Source organism: Centrocercus urophasianus, unplaced genomic scaffold (assembly GCF_019232065.1).
Source record: "Centrocercus urophasianus isolate 14NV4802_14NV808 unplaced genomic scaffold, USGS_Curo_1.0 seq_22, whole genome shotgun sequence".
Lineage (NCBI taxonomy): Eukaryota > Metazoa > Chordata > Aves > Galliformes > Phasianidae > Centrocercus > Centrocercus urophasianus.
The window spans coordinates 11,868,556-11,890,363 of NW_024884778.1; the positions used below are offsets into that span (position 1 = coordinate 11,868,556).

Sequence of the window (21,808 nt, forward strand, 5' to 3'; positions counted from 1 at the left end):
TGTTTGGACTTATTTCATGCAGCACTAGACAACTGTATGAGACATATATATAAACAACTATAAGAAAACTTTCTGGTATTCTAGCTGTATGGGAAAAGCTAAGCATTCTAGGAACTTCTATTAAGCTGAAGAAAGTTTTTGCCCATAAGAAGAGAGATCTCTTTTGTCTTCATTAACATGTACTGTACTTCATTAACATAAGCTGTAGTTGAGGAAATCACAGTTCATCTGAAAAATATAATGAAATGAACTGTTTTTTTATGAAGAAAAAAAAAAGTGAACACCGTTTCTTCTTTTGGATAGGATTATAGTTAGAGAATGTAAAGGAATATTGTAATGGTAAACTATATGTCTCCTTCTTGTGTTATGGATGTCTTCTTATCTTCTGCATCAGAATAGGGTACCAAGATTTGATTTCATGTTAAATTTTGGCTAAGTTCTATAGTTTTACTTTGCCTGCTTGTGAGGACTAATTAGGAGACTATTTACTCTTGGTTTTGATTTTAATGCATTGGATACCCTGGTCCTTTCTTCATAGTGCTGTTATATCTGAGAACAGAACACGCATTAGGTTCTGGCAATATAAAATCAATTAAATTACTATTTCTGTTATATATATATATATTTTAATAACAAGACATTGCTATTCCAATTGACATTCCAAAATCGGTTGGTTTTTGTTTTAAAATGAAGTGTATACATGTACACTCCAAATCCAATTAAGTAGTTCCATATTTGAAAGAAAATATTACTATTGTGGTACATGTGGTAGATACACCACATAGTGCATACCCACACATTCACACCAGCAAAGCTTTATATAAACACAGGGCTCGACTCCTTCAGCTGGCAGGAGGATCACGAGGTCTTCCCTGGAAATGCAGATCCTTGATGTAAAGATACCAAGATGACCTTTGAAGAAGATAGATGAAGATAGATGATCTTTGAAGAAGATAAGCTGTGATATGTGGGAAAGGAAAAATGGAATCAGAGAGGAAAGCATATTAAGCTAAGGAAGATGAAGATTTTTCCCTTAGTTTGAATCAAAAAGAAAATACAGCAGGAGACAAATACAAGAGGGAATATAAGAGGAATGAATGACCTCAGAAGCTTGAGATTCTTCTCAAGTTATCCTAATTTTTGGACTTTACCTGAACCATTTAGGTTTTCATACTGATTTTCTACATTACGTCTGTATGAACTCACACTATAAGAAACAGAAGTACTTGAAAGAAAATGAACAAACAAGTCTGGTCCTTATTAGCAAAAGAAAACAAAGAACTAAAGTAAAATTAATCCCCTTTGTAAGCGTATAAAGTTAAGAGGCACAGCGTTATGAGACAAACAGCAGAACAATTGCATCTGAAGTCTGTAATAAGATTTACAGCATTATATTTTAAGGAGCTTAAACCCATATTTATGAATGCTTTGCCTTTTATTTGAATCTTGTGAAACAATATCATTTTCCAGGATTTCTCTTCTTTGGGACTAAAACCTATGGAAAATTAGAACTTGCACTGCAGATTGTTCAAGATTTCATTTTGACCTGTCTGTTACTGGAGTTTGCTGCTTAATTACATTTAGTTTGTGCCATTTAGTCAGTCTACTTCAAAGATAAATTTCATATGTTGTTTCATGAGAGTGTTCTGCCGTTGATCTATTTCTGCAAATGGAAATGCTTCTTAGAATGATCTTAGGTGTTTTGAGTCTTTGAGTAACAGGCATGTGATATAGAAGTGGTTGGACACACAGAAATGGGCATTATTTAAAAAAAAAAAAAGTAGTGTAGGATTTTTGGTGCTGTTCTTTCTTCCAAAGCTTATGAAGTTGATGAGAAAATGATACATTCCTTACAGCATCATATTTAGACAGAAGCTTCTCTCTACACCTTGCTCCTGAAAAGTATAGACCTCACCCCTCCCTCAGCATTCAGAACAGCAGATTTGTTGTGACTTCACATTTGCAGCCCAATGAATTTCTGTAATAGAATAGTACCCGGAGCAAATAGAGCATGGACAATCTATTATCATTTATTACTGTGGAACACCAAGTGTTCTCATATTATCTCTTTCGGATTTTATTTTTAAATTAATAAAAAAATAGAATTCTGTCTAAAATTGAGAATGACATGACTAAATTTCTAGGATTGAGAAAATATCAGCATGTGAGAGGGTAAAAACCTGCTAAAACTCACACAGCTTAAAGCAACTTTAATTCTTGATCAAGAACTGATGTAAATGAAGTTGATATCTTTTTTCTTCAGTTTCTTTTAGTATATGAAATAAAATCACTATGGGCAGTAACTGTGGACTATTCTAACAGACAAACTGAAGTTAGGAATGCCATCTGCATTATGTGTATTTAGTATTTGGGTGGGTAACAGTAAATGTTATGTAACTGTTAAGTTTTGGATAAAAAACAGTGTCTTCCTATCCCCTGGATAAGCCCTCATCCCCTGAGGTACTGAACACTCATTTTCTCTATTAACCATTCTGCCCATTACTTTAAACTAACAATTGCATCAGATAATATTTTTTAGCTTACGTATCCTAGAACTAGTAATCCCAAAAGATTAATAAGATAGCTAAAATTAATCAAGTTTAATCAAGGAAAAGGATTAACATTGTAATATTTTTATTCTTCTTGTCAATCAGTCAAAAGAATATGCAATGCAGAACCTAATCCAGAATGATGTAACATTTCTGCATTTCAAAACCTCCTTATGTTAAAAAATTAACATTAAATTTCTGAATATGTAAAACAGAATAAAAAATCAGTGTCCACTGCATTAATTCTATGCCCACTGTGTTTTAAAACAAGCTACAGTTAAAAATATAAAATAATATCAAATATAATGCATGAATAATCCAAACATGTGGCATGAATAAATTGATTAGAACCGGTCATTTAACGTGTAATTCATCTACAAAGAATTCCTGATGATGGAATTCCTTTCTGCACTGCCATTTTCAAAAAAAGCCGTGTTGATTAACAGAGATCCAAGACCATTCTTTTTCTGTCTTTTTACTTGATATTGTTTTGTTTTGTCAGAATAAATTTTCATACCTATCTTTGAAGTAAAGCATTGACTCTGTCTCCTAGAGATCTTCTTTAATCTTGCTCTGAACAGAAAGCTTGTTGTATTCCATTTAATCTTGCTAAGAATGAACCTTTCAAGGTCAATTTTTGTCCATTTGTAGCCATGGACAATAGAAATTAAATATATGCTAGTTCACCTATTACATTTTCCTACTAGAGTTAACTACTCCCTAAGCAGCTTTTTCTGCTTCCTGAAGCTCCTAATTTTGAATAATAACTAGCCTTTCAAAATAGATTTTCAGTGTATGCAAGACTAGAATTAAAAATATAAACAAGAAAATTTGTTTTTAAGTTAAACACTGATTTTTAGTTGGTGTTTGTTTAAGCTTGTTATTTCTGTTAATTTAAGTTTCTACATTTCTTTAGAGTATAATAGCATTGCAGGGAGTGAGGCCATATAGTGCAATAATTCTAGTAGTGAGTGGTCCATTATTCTGCTGGAACAGGTGGGATATGCTGCTTCACCTCTCTGTCTTTGCTGTTTTTTTCCTAGTCTTTGTCTTATCTGCTGAGAGTGTTTTCCAATGTGCTTGTACAGCCATTCCAAATACTATTTATAATACAAATTTACGTTAACAGTACACTTAGTTACAGATCTCTCGTCCCTTTGGAATAAACATGCTTCTCCCTTTCAATTCCAGTGAAGAGCAGAGATCTGAAAAGGCCCACATTAGCATGGTAATGTATTGTGCTTCTGACTTCTAGATAAATAATAAGTAAACAAACATGTCTTTGTCTGACAAGTTTTGTCTTGGGCACACCCACTTATCCTTCATCAGCCAAGATAAATTGCTTCGGAGGGAGGACTTCCATGTTCACTGAAGGAATGCAGAAATTCTTTCTATTTTGTACAGTCTTGGCGTCTTTCCTTTGTTATCAACTCCGCGTCCTTTTTTCTTTTTTTGTTTTGAAGCTCTGCTTGGCAAAAGAGGTGATAAATATTAAAGCTGCGCATGGCTTCTTAAAAATGATTTGGGATTTTTATTTTGTTTTGTCTTAAATATTCTTTGTTTCTGCTATTTTTACCTCAGAATTATCCCTCATCCAAGCAGTATATTTTTAGCTCATCCTGATAGTTGTAAAGTTTTTTTTATTAATTGGAGAGAGATTATTTTGGCTTTCTTCTTTTCCAGTACTGTTGTAATACTGCCAGCACTGAGAAACACAAAGTTAGAGCAAATCCTGCAAATATTATATGGAAGATATAGAATTTATATTTTGAAAGTATTTTAATGAATCCCCTGCCATAAACAGCAAGAGTTCTTTTATGCTTTAGAATGTATATCTTAAGTTGGACTTCATGAAGAAAGATCCCAAGTCTTTGTTTGTAGTGTCATAGGATTCTGTAGTTAGGCTGTGGCTGATACAGTTTCTGTACCATGGCTGACAATGCAAATGTGTTTCTGGCATGGCTTGAATTAGATGAGAATTTCCATTTTTCCTCTTGTAAACATTTATAGTAGTTATTGACACATACTTGAAAGGCCAAGATTTTGACTTTTAACTAGGGGCATATAGATAGATATATGTGTGCCTCTAGCTGTACACTCCATTTTTGAGCTCAGGTTCCCTTTCCCACTGTTCTAAAAAAATAAAAAATTTGTAATGAACTTTTGCACATAAACTATTCCATAATTCCCTATGTTTTGTTTGCCTGGGTTTTAAATAGCCTAAATCGCCTTTTCTCCTACATGTGTGAGGGTAGTGTACCGATCCTTCAGTCATTTTCTGCATTCACCCAGAGCTCAGTAGGGGAGCAGTGGGAAAGCATACGGAGCATGCAATCAAAGGAACAGTCCGAGCACAGTGCAAAAGGAAAAAAAATAGTTTTCATATTCGGAAGGTCCATAAATTACTGTAGCCCTTGGACCAAATATTGGTGTGGAATTGCTGGACCACTTAAGCAGCTACTCATGTAGATGCTCAAACAGTCAAGCTATCATTTTATCTGATATTTGAACTTACTTCCAAGAAGGAAAGGCCTTGATAAGCATACCTGTACTTTCAAAGAAGGGTAGATTCTCACATATGCCATCCTTCTCCACACAGACGTTTCCTTAATGGCATATTGTGAGCTTTGCAGATAGAAGCCAAACATTTGAGTCTCGATGACAGTAGCTGCTAATTTTATGGAAAAAAAAAAAGCCTATGAGCAACAAAGAAATTTTCCTTGTAGGTTACTCCTTTTTTTCTTTCTTTTTGTGTTGCTTTTTGTTTGTTTGTTTTTATGTTAACCTGTAATGCAGCAGGAGCACTGTGTTTTTCCCTTGTGAAGTGAGCACTGCAGAGATCATGGGATCCTCCAGAGCCGCAAAGCCATCCTCATGGGGATCTACATTTCAGGGCTTCTGCACCTCAGTCTTCTCCCTTTCAGTTTCTCAAACACAAGGAAGAGGGATGGGTTTGCTCAGCTATAGTAGTTTGCTAGTAGTTTAATTAATCTTCAGCTGCGTTCACTTTTTGGCAGCCTTCCAGCGGAGTTCAGCAAGGAAGGTGGCTATCACTCATGCCAGTACCTGCCTTCTTCCTCTTCCAGAACTGGGGAGGTTTCTGTCCGGATTCAGGAGTGGCAGTGGCAGCCATCAGTCCTCTATGAACATACCTGAATGCAGGGTGGCCTTCAGACACAAAATTTTGTGGTCTGCCTTTGTTTAACACACTGTGTTAAACTCTGTTTTTCTTCTAACCCAGACTCCTCTCTGTAATTGCCCACGGTGTTTTATCTCCTCAATCTTGGCCTTTCTCCATGCCTCTATTTAAATTCAGCTTTTAAATTTTCCCTGCGCTTTTCCTTTTCAATTCTTGATTGCAATTGTTATGATCAGCTGCTTCTCTGTTCTTCCTCTGATCCTTTCACTACCCTGCTGAGATGAGGTCCCTCTTTCTTCAGCCCTATGTGACCCGAGTGGGTGAGCAGAGAGCAGATGACAGAATTTGCAGGTGTCTCCCTCCTTTTGCTTTTGACATCCTGTCATTTACTATATCCTTATGTCTAGGGGGAGGGGTGTGTATTTCTTGGAGTTGTGCAATGCTTTTCTAGGTTAGCATTGAGCAATCTTAATTATTCAGAGGCAGTTTTTGTATAAGGATGTACTTTGTAAGGATAAAGACTTTCAATTGTTTTCCCTTTAAAAACAGTTGAATGCAGTAAAATAGAGAAGGCAGTGAAGCAGCAGTATCATTGTAAAGCATGTCAGCAGCTACCGTAAGCCATGAGGATATATTAGTTTGCAATAGATCAAAAATGCCGAGCAGAATATATAAAAGTAAAAATAGCAAGATTCATTGCTACGTGTTCCTTTTCATCTTGGGAAATGACATACGTTGAAGGTTTGGTCTCCCCCCACAGGCACTTGCCTCCTGGTGGGGTGAGGCATGTCTGTTTGCAGAAGTGTGATGTGAGTGACTTGTGTGTGAACTTCTTGTTTGCCCTCTCATTTGTTTACAGAAACTGGGATGATTTCCCACAATGAGTGGAGTATTCCTCCTGTACATCCTTTGCATGTCTCATTGTGCCTGGTGGGCATCTCTCATCCATGCCATTAATTACATTTCCAGAATGGGAAGGGTAAAGAAAAGGTAATCTGTGCCATAATGGAGGCAGGTATGAATTAAGAATGCTAATATATATTAAGTGTGAACTTAAATCTAACATTTATTTATTTGCTGTTCAATTTCTTTCTCAGTATTCTAGTGTGTTTTTTGTTATACAACTCATTTTGCTTTTTATGTTTGGTGGCACCCCCCAAAAGCTAACCATTGTTCTTAATTACTTTGCCCTGTTCTGGGAGAACTCAGTAAGTAAAAACGTCCAAAACTGTAGTCTTTGTGGATAGCACTAGAGACATTATTTCCTTGGAATACTTCAACAGGGCCTTGCCTTAAGGGAAATCATCTTTTTCTTTAATTGTTTTCACAGTTTTAAACATTTCTGAGGATTAGAAATGAGATCAGCTGAACACACAGTTATGTATTTGGGGAAAGGAAGAATGGATACTAAATGTAATAGCACCCACATTCCTCATTATGAATTTCACACTGTATGTAAAAAGGGCAACTATTGCTAACAGAGCATCAAAAGAAGACTCCATTTTGTTTTTCTGTTTTAAATACACCAAACTCATAACAAATGTGTGAACATCTGTGATGAAAAAGCAAAAGAAAATAAATGCTGGAAAGCAAATTTTTAGTATTTTAATGCTCACTGCTCACAATGGTGGTTGATGACCAATATTATAGTTCATAATTTGTGGTGAAATAAGAACCCAAATTGAATTATTTAAAAAATGGAAATATTTGACTTTTTTTTTTTTTTTTTTTTTTAAAGCTTGCTTTTAAGCTTGCTTCATTACAAGACTAAATGGACTGATTATCATTTGTTTGTTATAAATGATAGAAGTGTTCAGGTTTCTTTCACTTGTTGTATGTTCTTAACGTCAGTGGAAATTATTAAGATATTTGAAAAAGAGGCTAAAAGGCAATGTTGTGCAACATTGTTTGTGAACTGATTTGCAGACAGATGTAAGATTCAGTTCTGACAGAACCAGAATTCGCCGAGACGCACCATCTTCTCTCAGCATCTTTGTAGGAAGAAGGGTTTTTTTGCTACAAACAAATTTATTTCCAGGCATCCTAGATTGTTTAAATCGTATTTCAATGTGTGTGAAGCTTTTGAAACAGAGCTGGCATCCCTCCTGGGAAACTGAAAAAGTTTGAGCACCTTTGTGCTGTTGCTTGGTTTGCTTTTTAAAGTACTGCTCTGATAAATCACCTTTTTTTTTATATTAAACCAGAGGTGGCCAAACCAACTCGGTTATCTTTACAATGGGACAAAGCATTTGACCAACTGAGGAAGGTGACAGAGTGAATGCTTAAGCCAACCTGTCTAATAAGGGAGTCTGTAACAGTTCTCCCTGTCACAGAAGGCTCTTTTACATGCTCTATTTATAATGTCCTGTTGCCATTTTATTGTGCCTTTAACAGCTATGTAAGGATGATTAAAAACAGTCCCCAAGTTTCCTGTGTCACTTTTCACTCATCATCACTGCTATGAATGGTGATAGTTTAAAGCTCCCCATGCCCATTAGCTAAGGTTTGGGAGAACATAATATTGGCCTCTTTCTTCTTATTACAAATGTCACAAATCTGTATTATTAATTTTCATTGGCAGGCTTATGGGAAGGATCCAAATCTGGAAATTTAAATAACAATTTATCTTCCTTGTTTTCTGGTCTTCAAATTCCTCTGCGCAAAATTCTATTTGACACAGCATAACTCTAGCATTAGGTTCCTTGCCTTTGCCTAGCAACAAATAGGTTTTACACTTTCCAGGCTTCTCCTGTTAACTTCTGAAGCTGATTGTTGCCACTGGTGTATCTTTGTTTGCTATTTATTTGTTACTAGGTGTCACAGCTCTGGATAAGCTCCCCTGGCTGGATGCTCCCCAAGCTCTGGCTTGGGGTCCCACCACCCAGGGGCTGTGTGCTCTCAATCTTCCTGACTTTGAGCAGAACCAGGCTACCTTTGGCTCTCTGCTTCTACATGCTTGCTGAAGATCTCCTAATTCCTCAGACCTTCTCAACGTCACTTATTCTGTCTTTGTTCTGGCTCTCCAGGAAAATCCTCATGCCCAAAGCATTGCACTCTACTTCTTCAGACTGAGATAGAAATTCTCACTCCAAACTTTTGACGTTGCAAGAAATATAATGAATCCAATAGAAAGAAATGTCCTTCTGCCTTATTCACACTATTCTCTTTCCAGATTAGGAGTAAAGCCTTCAGAGAAGGTTTTTCTTCAGAAACTTGCAACCTATTTTTTGCTGCCAGTCCACTCCTTTCCACCTTTGCCATTATACAGTTAGGAAAGTTCATTCTTTGGCCTGAAGCCTGAGCCTTTGTTCATCTCTCTCCTACTTCTTGTCTCATCTGTCTTCTTGACTCACCCTATTTTCATGGCTTTTAAAAAGTGTTTAATACTGTGCTCCCTTCAGATTGCCCCAGGAGGGTGGTTCTCCCTTCTCAGGCAATCCTTGGGAAACTCGCTGCCCAGCTCAGCACATTCTTGAAGTGTTAGCAACATCTCTGCTTGTCCTGTAGTTTCTCTCAAACAGAAGCTGTCAGAGGACAGTGTCCTCATCACATTTACTTGGGGTGTGAAATGGAGGGTAAAGAGCGAGGATGTAGCTTGCTGCAAAAGGAGCTGCTAGCTGATGTGGAGGTGAGGCACAGGGCCTCAGCAGGATCAGCTTTTGTACACAGCATGTTTTCACTGCTGGCTGCCGTAGGCTCTGCAGCAGTTAGCATACTCAGCCTTCCAAGCAGCATCCATCCCGTGTGCCCAGTCCTGAGACCCCAGCTGCCCACGGCTGCTCTTGCAGCCAAGCTCTGCACCCTGGTGAATCGTACTTAGTCCAGGGAGCGACTTCCTGAAGGCATAGGGTCACCAGCACCTGCACAGGAGCTGCATGTCTTGGGGATGGGCTGAGCTCCAGATTTTCACAGGATGTGTGGAACAGCTGCTCCAGATGACTCAGAAGAAAAAAAAAAAAGTGGCAGCAGATAAGGCTGCTCCAAAGTGCTTGTTTCTCATGCATTCGTGCACTTAGAACCACACCTCAGATTTGTCATTTAAGAGCTACTGCCAGCACATTCTGCAGCTGACTGGTGCCGGCTGTTGTGGGAGCGCTTGAGCTCTACTGGAGCCCCTCCTTTTGTTGCTCAAAGAGGCTGTTGCCTGTTCCACCCACCCGCATGCAGACCATGTTCCAACAGGGATGAGGTGGAATGAAAATGTGCTCAGCTATCAGCAAGGAACTGGTGGTTATTGTGGTTCACAGCCTATATGCTTCCAGTAGGGCTTTAATTAATTTCGGGAACATGAATGAAAAATGCATCCAGGGGGTTTTTCACGAGGTACAAGTGCCTCCTGATTTTGTTGATTTTTTTTAACCTGTTGTACAGATTCCATAAATATGTGGTTGTTCCCTGTATGGACAAAAAGAAAGTACTTGATGGAGGATGGCTTCTTAGTGCACATGCCTCAGTTATGCAGATAGTCATGAATCAGTTGCAGTCTTTATTGGATAAATAATATACTGTTACTGAAATTGGTTTGGTGAAACAAAACTTTTTAAATGGTTAATAGAAAGATACTACAGGTTTTTGTATTAAAAAAAAAGATATTAAAAGGAAGAATGACCATGACTTACTTTAGTCGGTGGTGTTATTATAGGAATGAGAGCCTTCATTCCTGGAAGTGCTAGGGTGTTTTTTGTTGGCTGAATGTTGCCCATCATAGTAGTCTGTTTATCATCTGAAGTGCTCTGTGAAAATGGAATTCATGTTTCTAGCCAAAAACATATTAATTTTTACTTTGCATTGCTGTTGTATAACAGATGATTGTGAACTGAAATCCTCAGTGTTCCAATGTGATTCAGTGGCTCATAAAACCGAATAACATTTTTCCTTCAGATCATGCTTTGATTCTATCTGGGGATGAATAAAACTGTTGAATTAAAGAATACAAATATTTGAATTGTGAAAATCTGTTGGGATTTTTAAATATATTCTTAAAATTCATTTGTCTGAGGCTTGTCTTATAGTAGGAAGTATCAGAAATCTCACAGAAGAACAATGTGCAATTCCTGAAATTTTTATGGAAAAGCAACAGTTTGATGAACATCAAAATAGGAAATACAGCCTGCAAGTTGTCTGAGATTTCAACTACTGTGTGTTTTAATTGGAAGAAACATAAAGTATCTCTCTGACAAACTGTTATTTCCTCATGGGTTTGGCATCAATGGGAACTTGGTTGCTTTGGAAATATCTTATAGGGCTTATTGAGAGATAAGATGTCTAGTTCATTGAGTGTCTGTCCCTATTACTTGTGTGACAGACACACACTCAAAAGACATGGGTCCAGTTTTGGAGAATTCACACTAGGGGCCTCTTTGATTTCAGCCAGTATGATCCATCATACTTTTGGAAGTTCTAGCATGGGCCCTCAGCTGCTTCTATACCTATACTGGAAGTAGGATAAAACCATGGACTCTGTTAATTAGGTCTTGGTGATAGACATTTGCACCAAATCCCCTCAGTCTTATCTCAGTCTGATTCCTTTTAAGAACCAAGGCTTGTCACAGCACACTGCTTGGAGTAGATTAAATCTTCCTGAGTTAGGATCTTAATCACGTGTCAAGGCATTTGAGAGATCTGGAGAGACACACAAGGTTCTGGAGCTGCATGGGCTCCTAAAGGATGTCTGAAGCAAAGAATAGGCAGTATTCCAAGCAGGTGCTCACAGGATGTGACAAAGGAGGCAGCCACAAGCCAGTTTGGTGCTCAGGTTAAGAGTTTTCATTCCAGACAATCTCTATTTATTCAAGCATAATAGAAAAACTCCATTACTGGATCTTAACTATTCAGCTGTGGTGTATTTTTAGGTTAATATACACTTTACTGTGGTTGAAAGCAGGAAACTCAGAACACTTCTATCTTATAAGTACACAAAAGTGTATTATGTATACAAAGAATATACAATTTTGAAAGGGCTCTTAGGCCTGCTTGTAACGTTTACCTAAAGAGTATTGCCATTCTCAGTGTATTAATAATATTTGCCTGAAAAAGAGATGCCATCCCTTGGATTTTCTTCTCTGCGAAGCTGCATTTTTTGCTCTGCATATCTAGTAGCACAAAGCCTGTTTTTCTACAAGTTGCTCTGTTTTCAAAGATAATAGGTAGATGTTCGAGTTCCAGCTTTTCTCCCCAGTATTACGTGTGTGGCTCTATTTGCATTCTCTCAGCTTATGTTTTCTCAGATGCAGAAAATTATGTAATTAGTTGTGGGGTCTCATAGCATCATTTCAGAGATGTTTCCCATTTAAATTAAAGGCCTGTTCTTCTACCCAATCAGTAATTGTCTAGATCTTTTAAGATCTCCTTCAGCTTGATTTAATTGTTAAACATTAATTTAGTGGGAAAAAGGCTTCAAAGGGGAAAAAAAGAACTGCTGGAGGGGCAAAATATTAATAGGTGCTTAAAAGAAAAACTGTAATTCTTCCCTTTCTAAGCTTGCAGCCCTTTAGGCCTAGTAGAAAAGAAACAGTTGACTGTATTACAGGATTATATTGGTTTCATTGACTTAAAATGAACTGAAAGCAGCTGTAGGGAGATTTACCTCTAGTCTTTATTATTAGCCATATGAGGCAGAAAGAAAAACAATGTTTTGTTTGAATCAGAAAATACAATTTTCAATGGTGGTTTAGAAGAGGTTATCTAAAGAGTGCATTACTTTTCAATAGGGAAAAAGGTGAGTAGAAAAATTCTGTTTTGCCAGCATTATATTCCATAGAAAAGATTTCAGCCAAGAGGGGAAAAAAAAAAAAAAAAAAAAAAAAAAAAAAAAAGCTGTCTTTCACTTGTAGGATCTTTGTTTTCTTTTATTTATGATGGATATTCTTTGAGTATGGTTTACTTGATGTCTCTTTTACTTACTAATGACAGTAATACTTCACTTCTTTGGATACTTCTACCATGCAAATGTAACGAAGATCAAAAAAGTGCTGCTTTTTAATGAAGAAAATTCTTCAAAAGTCTGCATCAGCATGGGTTTCCCTTTAAGATTTCTACTCTCAGCTGTTAAAAAACCTGATTGAGAAAGAATTGTTTTGTTTTTTTTTTTAATGAAAAATGTTTGGAATACAAATTTAGAATCTCTTACAGATACAGAATATTTTCTTATACTGAAGCTCTTAAAATATTTGGCATCATTTTAGGTGTCAAAGACTTTGTTGGAAACCATACATATCATTAAAATATTTCAGGTTTCTAAACTATGTTTAATTATCTATGTAAATCAGTTCCTTCTCAAAGGAGGGTCTTCAGAGAGAGATGTGGTTATTACTATCTGCAGCTTTTTAGCTTTGGAAAATATACTGTTGCATTCTTATATTCTGTGTATGCAGCTGTGCACTTTGAGAGTTCTCTTACACTTCATATTGACTTCATATTTTTATATAATTTTTCATAAATTTTCTGCTGGGAAAGTGACTTTTTGAGATACCGTAATTGGTGACTTTAGAACCTGCAGCAGTGTCCTCTTAATTAGCAATTTTGATTTTCTCATGATTACATTCATGATGTTATACACTTATTGAACGGTCAATCATTTTTTTCCTTTTTTTTTTCTTACAACATTAACTAACAGATCATCTTTCTATGGATGTGTAGCACTTCTTGCAAGCTACAAGTTGGTGGACCTCATTTCTTGATCTAAAACTAGAGTAAATTTACCTTGTGAAATAAAAGCATTTTAATTTTTTTTACAACTTTTTTTTTTCACCCCAAATATCAGCCTGACTTCAGTTAACACGGCAAATATTTTTCAGCCTTGAGAAATTGAATTACTGCTACCGTAGTTGTGCAGAAAAATACTTGCTGTTTATACTCTGCTTTAATGTGTAGGTTGAGACTTGTGCAGGTTTAGTATCTTCTCTTTTCATTTTTTACAGCTGAGGAAATTTTGATTCAGAGAGAGTAAGCAGCTTGCCCCAGCTCTCCAGGTAAGCCAGTGACAGAATCAGTGCTGAACTCTGAATTCCTCTCCCATTTCTCACACTACGTAGATCAATGGCTGGGAAGGTGACCATTGTTCTGACATTGAGAGGATAGTTTCTTCTTGTACTCCCACGCCCAGTTTACTTCCCCAGCAAGAAATCCTGGTATTCTTTACCTCTACAGTTTCCAGGAATGTTTTCATCCCCTAGGATAGCAGCAGAAAGTTTTATTTTCAGTATTACCCCCTAATATGCCCAGGTACCTGCCCCTATATGTAGGAAGAGAATGGTTTTATTCGGCTCTATGTGTTTCGTGCTCAAAAGTATTCATTTTTTATTGAAACTTCCAAAAGATATGAATTAAATGAAGGTATTTGATATATTTGCTGTAGACATGCTGTCAGATTTGATAAACACTATCTCAAATATTAGCGGAGGTGGGAAGTGGAGGGTGGGTAAGAGTGACCTGAAACAGATCTGAGTCATTTGCACAACTACATGTATAATTAGTTGGTATGTGCATGCAATTACAGTGCTGTAATTGCACATGTGAAGTACTTTTAGTTATGTGTTGCTAGTCTGTTAATCTGCTGGCAAGAACATAAATATTGAACAAAATTAATCATGTATACAAAGAAATTTTGTTTCATTCACATACTCAAAAAAGGGAAGGTAACCTGTATATTTGTGAATTTCTCTTGGTGCTTGGGACAAAGTTGTTGTTACTTGTAAGTCATGAGCAATCTTTGTTCTTGGAAGTGACTTCCAATTATCTGTGTATAGGATGTGCAGGATATTCTGCTTCCTTGCACGGTGTTTTCTGTTCAGAATTGTGAGGGACTTATGCTCATTCCAGACATTGGTTGTGAACAACAGGAGGTACAAATTAGTGAAAATTATCATATCTACCAGGCATTTCAGGGCAGTAGCATAGAATAAGGAGAGGCACATTTCCCTAAATGAATACATGTTCATTCGGTAGGTTATTTCACTTAAACAGCATTAAATGTAATCCTCTTTGAATCTCAGTGGCCTCCTCCTACTCTTTTTCTGTCAGTCTTCATCTCCTGCAAAAGCGTGAATTCAGCTTTCAAAAGAATGGTAGTTGAGCTAAATCACTGTGGAGTTTTCTTTAAGGAATACTAGAGGGATTCTATAGAGCTTGCATGAAATAGCTCAAGGTCAGTTGCTCCTTATACTTTACATCATAATTAAAGTATTCACATTTAGTTTGGTCTCTACTAATTCAAATTTTCTTTTCTCTTTTTTAAATCCTTTCTCTTCTTTTTTTCCCCTTGTTTCTCTTTTACTTATTTTCCTTTTAAGATGGAAAAGCATTTGTCTCAGTAATATAACATCATCATTTCTTTTTATGCTAATTTGATTTTCAGACAAGCCAAATCACACTGCTGGACCTTGTAATTTGCTGCACACCAGCTTTGCAGAATATAATGGAGTGGGACAGTATTCTTTTTGATGTGGTTAATCTCTGTTATACTTGTGCCTCTCCTGAAAACTGCACTGTGTCAGAGAGTTTTTTGTAGCCAATGGTGACAGGAAGATCAACAGAGAGAGGTTGCTCCATTAACCTCTGAAGTAATGAAGTTGCATTTCAGGCAGTCAACACTCACGCTGCCAATTTATTATCATTTAAGAGGAAGTGAAACTACTTCAAGCCACTCTAGTGTCCACATTTTGATAAATACACAGATTGTTAATGTTCTAATGCTAACAATCAGCCTCTAGGGGACCTCTTATGGTGAAGGATGCTGTGGCTGTGTGTCTCCTTATTCTTGCAAAATGAAAATTCTTCCGCACCAAGAAAACATGCTAGGCCTGTTTCTTCCATTTTTTTTTTTTTTTCATACCAAATATTCAGATGTAGCTTTACTGATAGTACCAGCTTTATCTGTCCACCATGGAAATGCTGAAGGTAGATAAATCCTTTGAAAGCTAATTTATGTGAACTTTCAAGGAAATCAAATTCAGATCTCCAGATTCTAGTTCATTCTAGTTTCCCAGCCAATAACACGTTTATAAGGGGATTACTTTCCATCTTCTAAACAGAAATAACCAAAATCTTGGGAACATGTTTAAACCCTGAATTTGTTAAAATATTGCAGGATTGTCTGACCTTGTAAGTTTTTCATGACCAATAGTCAAATCCTGCGAGAATGGCTTTCTGAGGAAGCAATAACACTGGTCTCCCCCGCCTCAGCAGTAAAACAGGCTTGTAAAAGAAAACACTGCAGAATGGGCATGACCATACCCCCATTCTTCCCCAGTTCTGCTCCTAGGCATGGTCTTTGGCACGTATTTTTTCCTGCTAAAGGTAGTGTAATTTACATGTCTGGCTTTCCATAAGTAGTGCAAACACTTTTTATATATAAAAGTCCAGGTGGTTACATAGCCGTATCATACATTCCTGTTCTCCCAGGGTGACATAAATAGTTATTTATCCACAGTATTTTAGAGACACAGAATCAAGGTGGTCAGCTAAGTGCAGCATGTCCCTTCTGGTGCATTGGAGGGTTTCTGGTCTGCTCATGCTTCTGTTGAGGGCCAAGTTTTGCCTACAGATGGGTCTCTGAGTGCTCGCTTCCTGCGACTGTTTTGACACAGCTCCACTGAAGTAATTTGAAAGACTGTCTTCTGCGGGCTTTGGGTGGATCCATTTAGTGCCTTTAATCTGTAAAGAAAAAGCACGCAGTAAAGGAAGGGGAATGTTACCTGCATTTTATAAAAGGATACTGTTTATAAAGGAAATACTCCAACATGGATCCGTGCCCATTGTGTGAGATGACTGCTTTCTACCCTCTCCTGTCAGCAGTCTGAGTTGCATTTCCCTCCCTCGAGCTGTGACCCTTCCTGCTGTGTAGCAGATGCTATGTGTCAGGAAGGCATCTCCGTGCCTGTGATTCTCCTTGTGGGGAGGTGGCTGTGCGGTGTGGGCCCCGTGCAGAGCTCTATCGAGGGCAGGAATGGGGGCTGTGGGCAGGGCAGCTCCTCACCACCAGCTCTGCACCTGGCAGGCAGCAGCCTGAGCCCCGTGTCCATGCTGCAGCAGTGGTGCTGTGCAGCCTGCCAGGCCTTGTTACAGGCTTGGTGCCAGAACGAGGACCGCAGGCATCTCGCACGTGTGCCGCAAAGCTGTGCTGAGAAATGCAGCTTGCAGAGCTTACGGTAGTTTCTCCCCCTCCCTCTCTCCCCAAGCCCCAGTGACTCATTATTCTCTGTCCAGAGACAACAGGTATCTCAGCACTCTCCCTTTTGTATTTAGGCAGGCGGGTTTAGAAAGAGCCCCCCGCCAGGCCCATGCATGGGGTTCTGCAGGGTGCCTGGCGTGACACAGGGGATCGCTTTTTCAGCTGTGCTCAGATGGGAGCGGGGCAGAGCCGTGCTGCCAAGCTGAGTGCAGCTGATGGTCTGGAAGGACGATCAGGGCAGGAGCACAGCCAGACTCACCGCAGAAATACTTCTGGGACGTGGGGGCTGGTGCGGGGGGCTGCCACCTGCAATGCCTGTGGAGCCCTGGAGCACTCATGTCTACCTGTGTGGGGCTCGGGGTTTTGTAAGGACGTGTCGTGGAGGAATCAGAAGGGCTGTCAAGAAATCTGCAGCAGTGCTAAAACTAAAGAAACATGGGCAGCTCTCATGGCCAGGGCTGTTTCAACACTCTCTAACTTTGCCCTCTCACTCCCTTGCTTATTCAACGTGAGTAGCATTCATAAAGCAGCCCAAATGCATTGTGTGTATAGAAGAAGAGAGCTGAGGCACACGTGTGTGTCACTGTAGAACCATTTTATTGGCATCACGGTCAAATTTTCAGGTAGTGGAGAGGTTTCCTTTTAGCATAAAATTAATTTACAGTTATTTTCAAAAACGTGAGATAAGATTAGGCAACACTGAATTTTAATTTGTGAATCCATAGTATGTTATTGCTTTGAGTCTGTCATCTTTTTATGAGATTTAAATAAGCAGTTTACTAATCTTAGCTTCTTCCCTTCTGTGTTTAGCCAAAGTGAACTGTTAAAGAATGTGACATATATTATTTCATTGGCATTGACTCACAACTGAGTCAGTGAACTTCTTTGCACTTACCACTAAAATTGGATTCTAACTTCCAAAAATTTATGACAATTGCTCCTTCTTGTGGCTTGAATGTTGACACATAATTAATTTAGGATTTCTTCTTGAGATTTCCTGTCTACGTTTGTACCTGTCACAAAAATATCCTTGGAAGTTTATCTAACAGCTGGAACACCGCAAGAGTCAATTGAAATTTGGCAAAGAGATTTACTGGGGCCAACGGAAGTGCTCAGAGCAGGATGGCATAAATATGCAAAAAGAGACTTTTTTCCCCCCCAGCAGTTTTAAAGGATTCTATACAGGCTGATAATGGCATAATACTGAAAATGCTGACACTGTGTCAGCTCGTAACAGCAGCACAGAAAAAGGATTCCAAAAGCATGCGCTGACATTTTGTTGAATTATGCACAGAATGGAAATACGTCTGTTGCCTTCCCTCAGCCCCAGCTGCCCTACAAGTTTCAGCTCATTCTTTTGAGAAACCAGATATTTTTCATGGGAATTTCCCACAAACTGGTTTTGAAATCTTTTTTTTCCTCTGCAGGAGTGAAGGAATTCTGAAAATTCAAAATCTAGGTTGCAAAGTCGTAGTGACAGTACTGAGGGACTGGGCAGTAAAACAGCAGATAAAATTTCCTTTAGATATATGTAAAATGAAGCATATGGGACACAAGCAACCCTAACTGTATAGTTAACCTCAAGATGTAAATGAGCTGATACTCTTCAGGAAGGAGATGTTGAAATTGCTCTGCATGGTTCTCCAAAACTTTGCTTTATTTGCAGCAGCAAACAATATTTTAAATATGTAGGAAAGAAATGGGTGTCTAAACACAAAGCCACTGTAAGTCCTGTACCAGATCAAGGTTTGCCCATATCTCTGCTGTTCCATGCATTCTGGTAAGCCACTGACAAAGAATGAAGAGTAGAGGAAAGGGAAATAGAGGGTGATGAGAATGATAGAGATTTACAGTTGTTTCTACATGAACAGAGACTATTACAATATAATTCTTCATCTCAGAAAAAAAAAAAACAAAATATGAAAAGTCTCTAAAATTTTCAGTGGTCTGGTAGGTGTGAATGTGGGATGATTGGTAGATTTTTCCACATCCTGCACATGGATGTGGCAGGTGTGAGTTGTTCCTGATCCACACTTCGAACTTCAGAAGAGATTTGAATTAGAAGTGACTACTGGGGCAAGGTGCCTTTTCTGTGAGCCTACAAAACAATCTGTGCCTGTTATCTTGTCAGTTCCTAATATTGGAAGATAACTAAGGGAATTAAAACTAAAATTTCACTTAGTGAAATGAAAGTAAAGATCTCAAAACATTGTTGGCATAAGATCTTGCAAAGGTCTTCATCCTTTCTCTCTCTCCCTTTCTAAAATCCCTTGTCTGTGATTCAGTGCCTAGAATGAGAAAATCACTGAGGGGTTTTTATTTTGTTTGTTTTTCTGTGTATTGGTGTTGTTGTTTTTACATGATCTCTGTAACAAAAGCTGTTCCTGGCTCAATTAATTTTTTTTTTCTCAACAAGCGATTGATAAACTACAGTTGGGATATATGCTACAAGAATTGGCTTGTACAAAAGCACAAGTAGTTTTGACCAAAAAGAAAAAATAAATAAATAAGGTGTAATTTAATTTGTGCAATTGTTTGTAACAAGATTTTCACATAAAAAAAAAAAAAAATGCATGGAAACCACTTTCTCTGATTTAACCCTCACAATTTATATTCAATATTTGCAATACTTGACTTCATTTGAATATGAAATCATGGTCCAGCCATGCTTTTTGTTGATTTTCCTGCATTGTTGTGTCATGTTCTGCTGTTCTGTATAGAAAACCTTATTCCTCATTTCCAAGGTGTACGAATATGAATGTGAAGTTGGCAGACTCAATCAGCGGCCATAACAGTGGTGATCTGTATTATATCCTTAAATTCAGGTAGTAAGTAGGAAAAATGTGCAATCATAAAAAAAAATAACCTACATTAGAATGAAATGGGCTGGATAATTTTATTTGTGCTTTGATTACTTCATGAGAAATTAAGATGTCGGTTTTCCTTTCTTTAATTTGAGCATCAAGTAAGAACAAAATTTCTTGGAAGTAATCCTGAAAATATTTGTCTTTCTTATATATTTTTTATTTATTTCAATAGAAAAAAAAAAAATTAAGTGCTTGGTCTGTTTCCACTTCCTCTAAAATTAATGGTGTAATGAACTAAGTATGGACAGTCATCATTGTTCTTATTTTCCAAGTTTTTTATATGAGCTAAGTTCCATTCTGGTCTTTCCTTTTTCCTCAGAGGGTTTGACACACTTGTGCGTGCACAACAAGAGTATCTTTGGTTTTGTTTTCGTGTATCTAATTAGCAACAGGTTGACCTCAGAAATGCCTTTGTGAATTATTCCTCTGTTTTATCTTGTTCCAACCAACAGAACTGCAATATGCAGGTAAAGTAGATGGTGATGATAACGCACAATTACTACCTAAAGCCCAATGAGTTGGTCAGGTTGACAACAGAGACTATGGAGAGAAGAATGAAAAAGTGTAGGGAGACATAAAGCTTAAGCAAACACAAAACTGGAGATCAAAGAAAAATAAGAAAGTCTGCCTACAGTTGTACAGGAAGAAGAGATTGAGAGGGGAAAGAAAATGGATGTGAGGAAAATGGTGGTCTCTAGAAAGAAAATATAAATAGATGTTGTATTACTGATTGATTGTAGTGATTATTTGTGCTCATGAATTCACCAGTCTTATACTGCTAAATGCAATTGTTAGTTTAATTGCATTGCATCAAATTTTCATAAACATATTAAGTAGGAAGTGTTGCCCCTGAGAATTTTTTATGATTAGTAATGAAGTTCATATTTTTATTTGTGTGTGTTTACTTGTTACATAACACTTACATGGAAGGTTTTAGTATCTCCTTTGGAAATCTCATTATCTAAGCTGCTCTTGCTAACTTCTACATGGTTGCTATTAAGTTTACAAGTGGATAAAAAGATGGTATTTGAAGGTTTGAGGGGAACAATATTTTGCATATGCATGTCATTAGCAAAAGATTAGCCCGAAAGTTCTCATTCAGGATAGACACACATGCATGTTCTTAAAGTTAGGTGCATATTTAAGTCTCACTTAGAGTAAAAATTAAAGCATATGTTGATATGCTTACCAGAACTGGTCCTTAAGTCTTCCCTATCACGCACTGAGAAATGCGTGGGCAGACCCATAATTGTGGAGAAGCTCATAATATTGGGGCCTAAAGTATAAAAATTATTGCATAATTAGACCACACATGCTAGATTTCAAAATGCTGTGTGTTGTCTGGATGGGTATTTAAAAAATAAGTAACTGTAGAGCATGTATGGTCCTGTTCACACTGCCACACACAGTCATTGTAATGCTCTAGCAGTGCTAGGAGTTTTAAGTGGATCCAGCATTGCTCTTACTTCAAATAGATCAAACCTATTAGCATGCTCCTTAGCTGGATCTCTTTCTTCTTGACATTAAAAGATGAAACTGTAGGTATCCCACTTCATTTTTATAAGGACGTTCATATCATGAACCATATAAAATACAAAATACTTTGGATCATTAGGAGAAAAAGATGAAAGTGTATCTCGCTAACTGCAAAACAGGCTTTTGGTATATAACAATATTCTGAGCTATCCTTTGGCATATTGATTTTTCTTATTTTGTTAGTAAGATAGCAGGAATACCTGACAATGTTCTCCACAGAGCAATTAGTGCTTAAGCATACTGATAGGATAAAGAGCACAGAGCTATTAAGCTATAAGCAGAACAACCTAACGAAACAGCATGTTTGTGGTTTACCTAAATTATGAAGTATGGATAGGGATATATAACTGTTGGTATAAATATTCAGATCTACACAGCAGCAATCTGAAGCTTGTTAGTTTATTCTCAGCTTTATAAGATAAGCAATCTAATATGATTGGAAAAGTAGACACAAGTCATTAGATTCATCTTCATTAATTTTCTTATTATTATTTGCTTAAGAGAAAGATAATCCCAAGCAAACTTTTGCCAGCTTATTGGAGTCATC

General features: G+C 37.5%; 1 protein-coding gene across 1 annotated transcript in view; it reads left to right on the forward strand.

The window, feature by feature from the left end:
* ERC2 (ELKS/RAB6-interacting/CAST family member 2) overlaps positions 1-21,808 on the forward strand; it is a 413,280-nt gene that overhangs the window by 382,853 nt on the left and 8,619 nt on the right. Inside the window, exon 16 of the mRNA XM_042823657.1 lies at positions 13,608-13,658. Within this exon, the coding sequence (XP_042679591.1) occupies positions 13,608-13,622 (15 nt within the window). The 3' untranslated portion in view covers positions 13,623-13,658. The remainder of the gene's footprint in view (positions 1-13,607; positions 13,659-21,808) is intronic.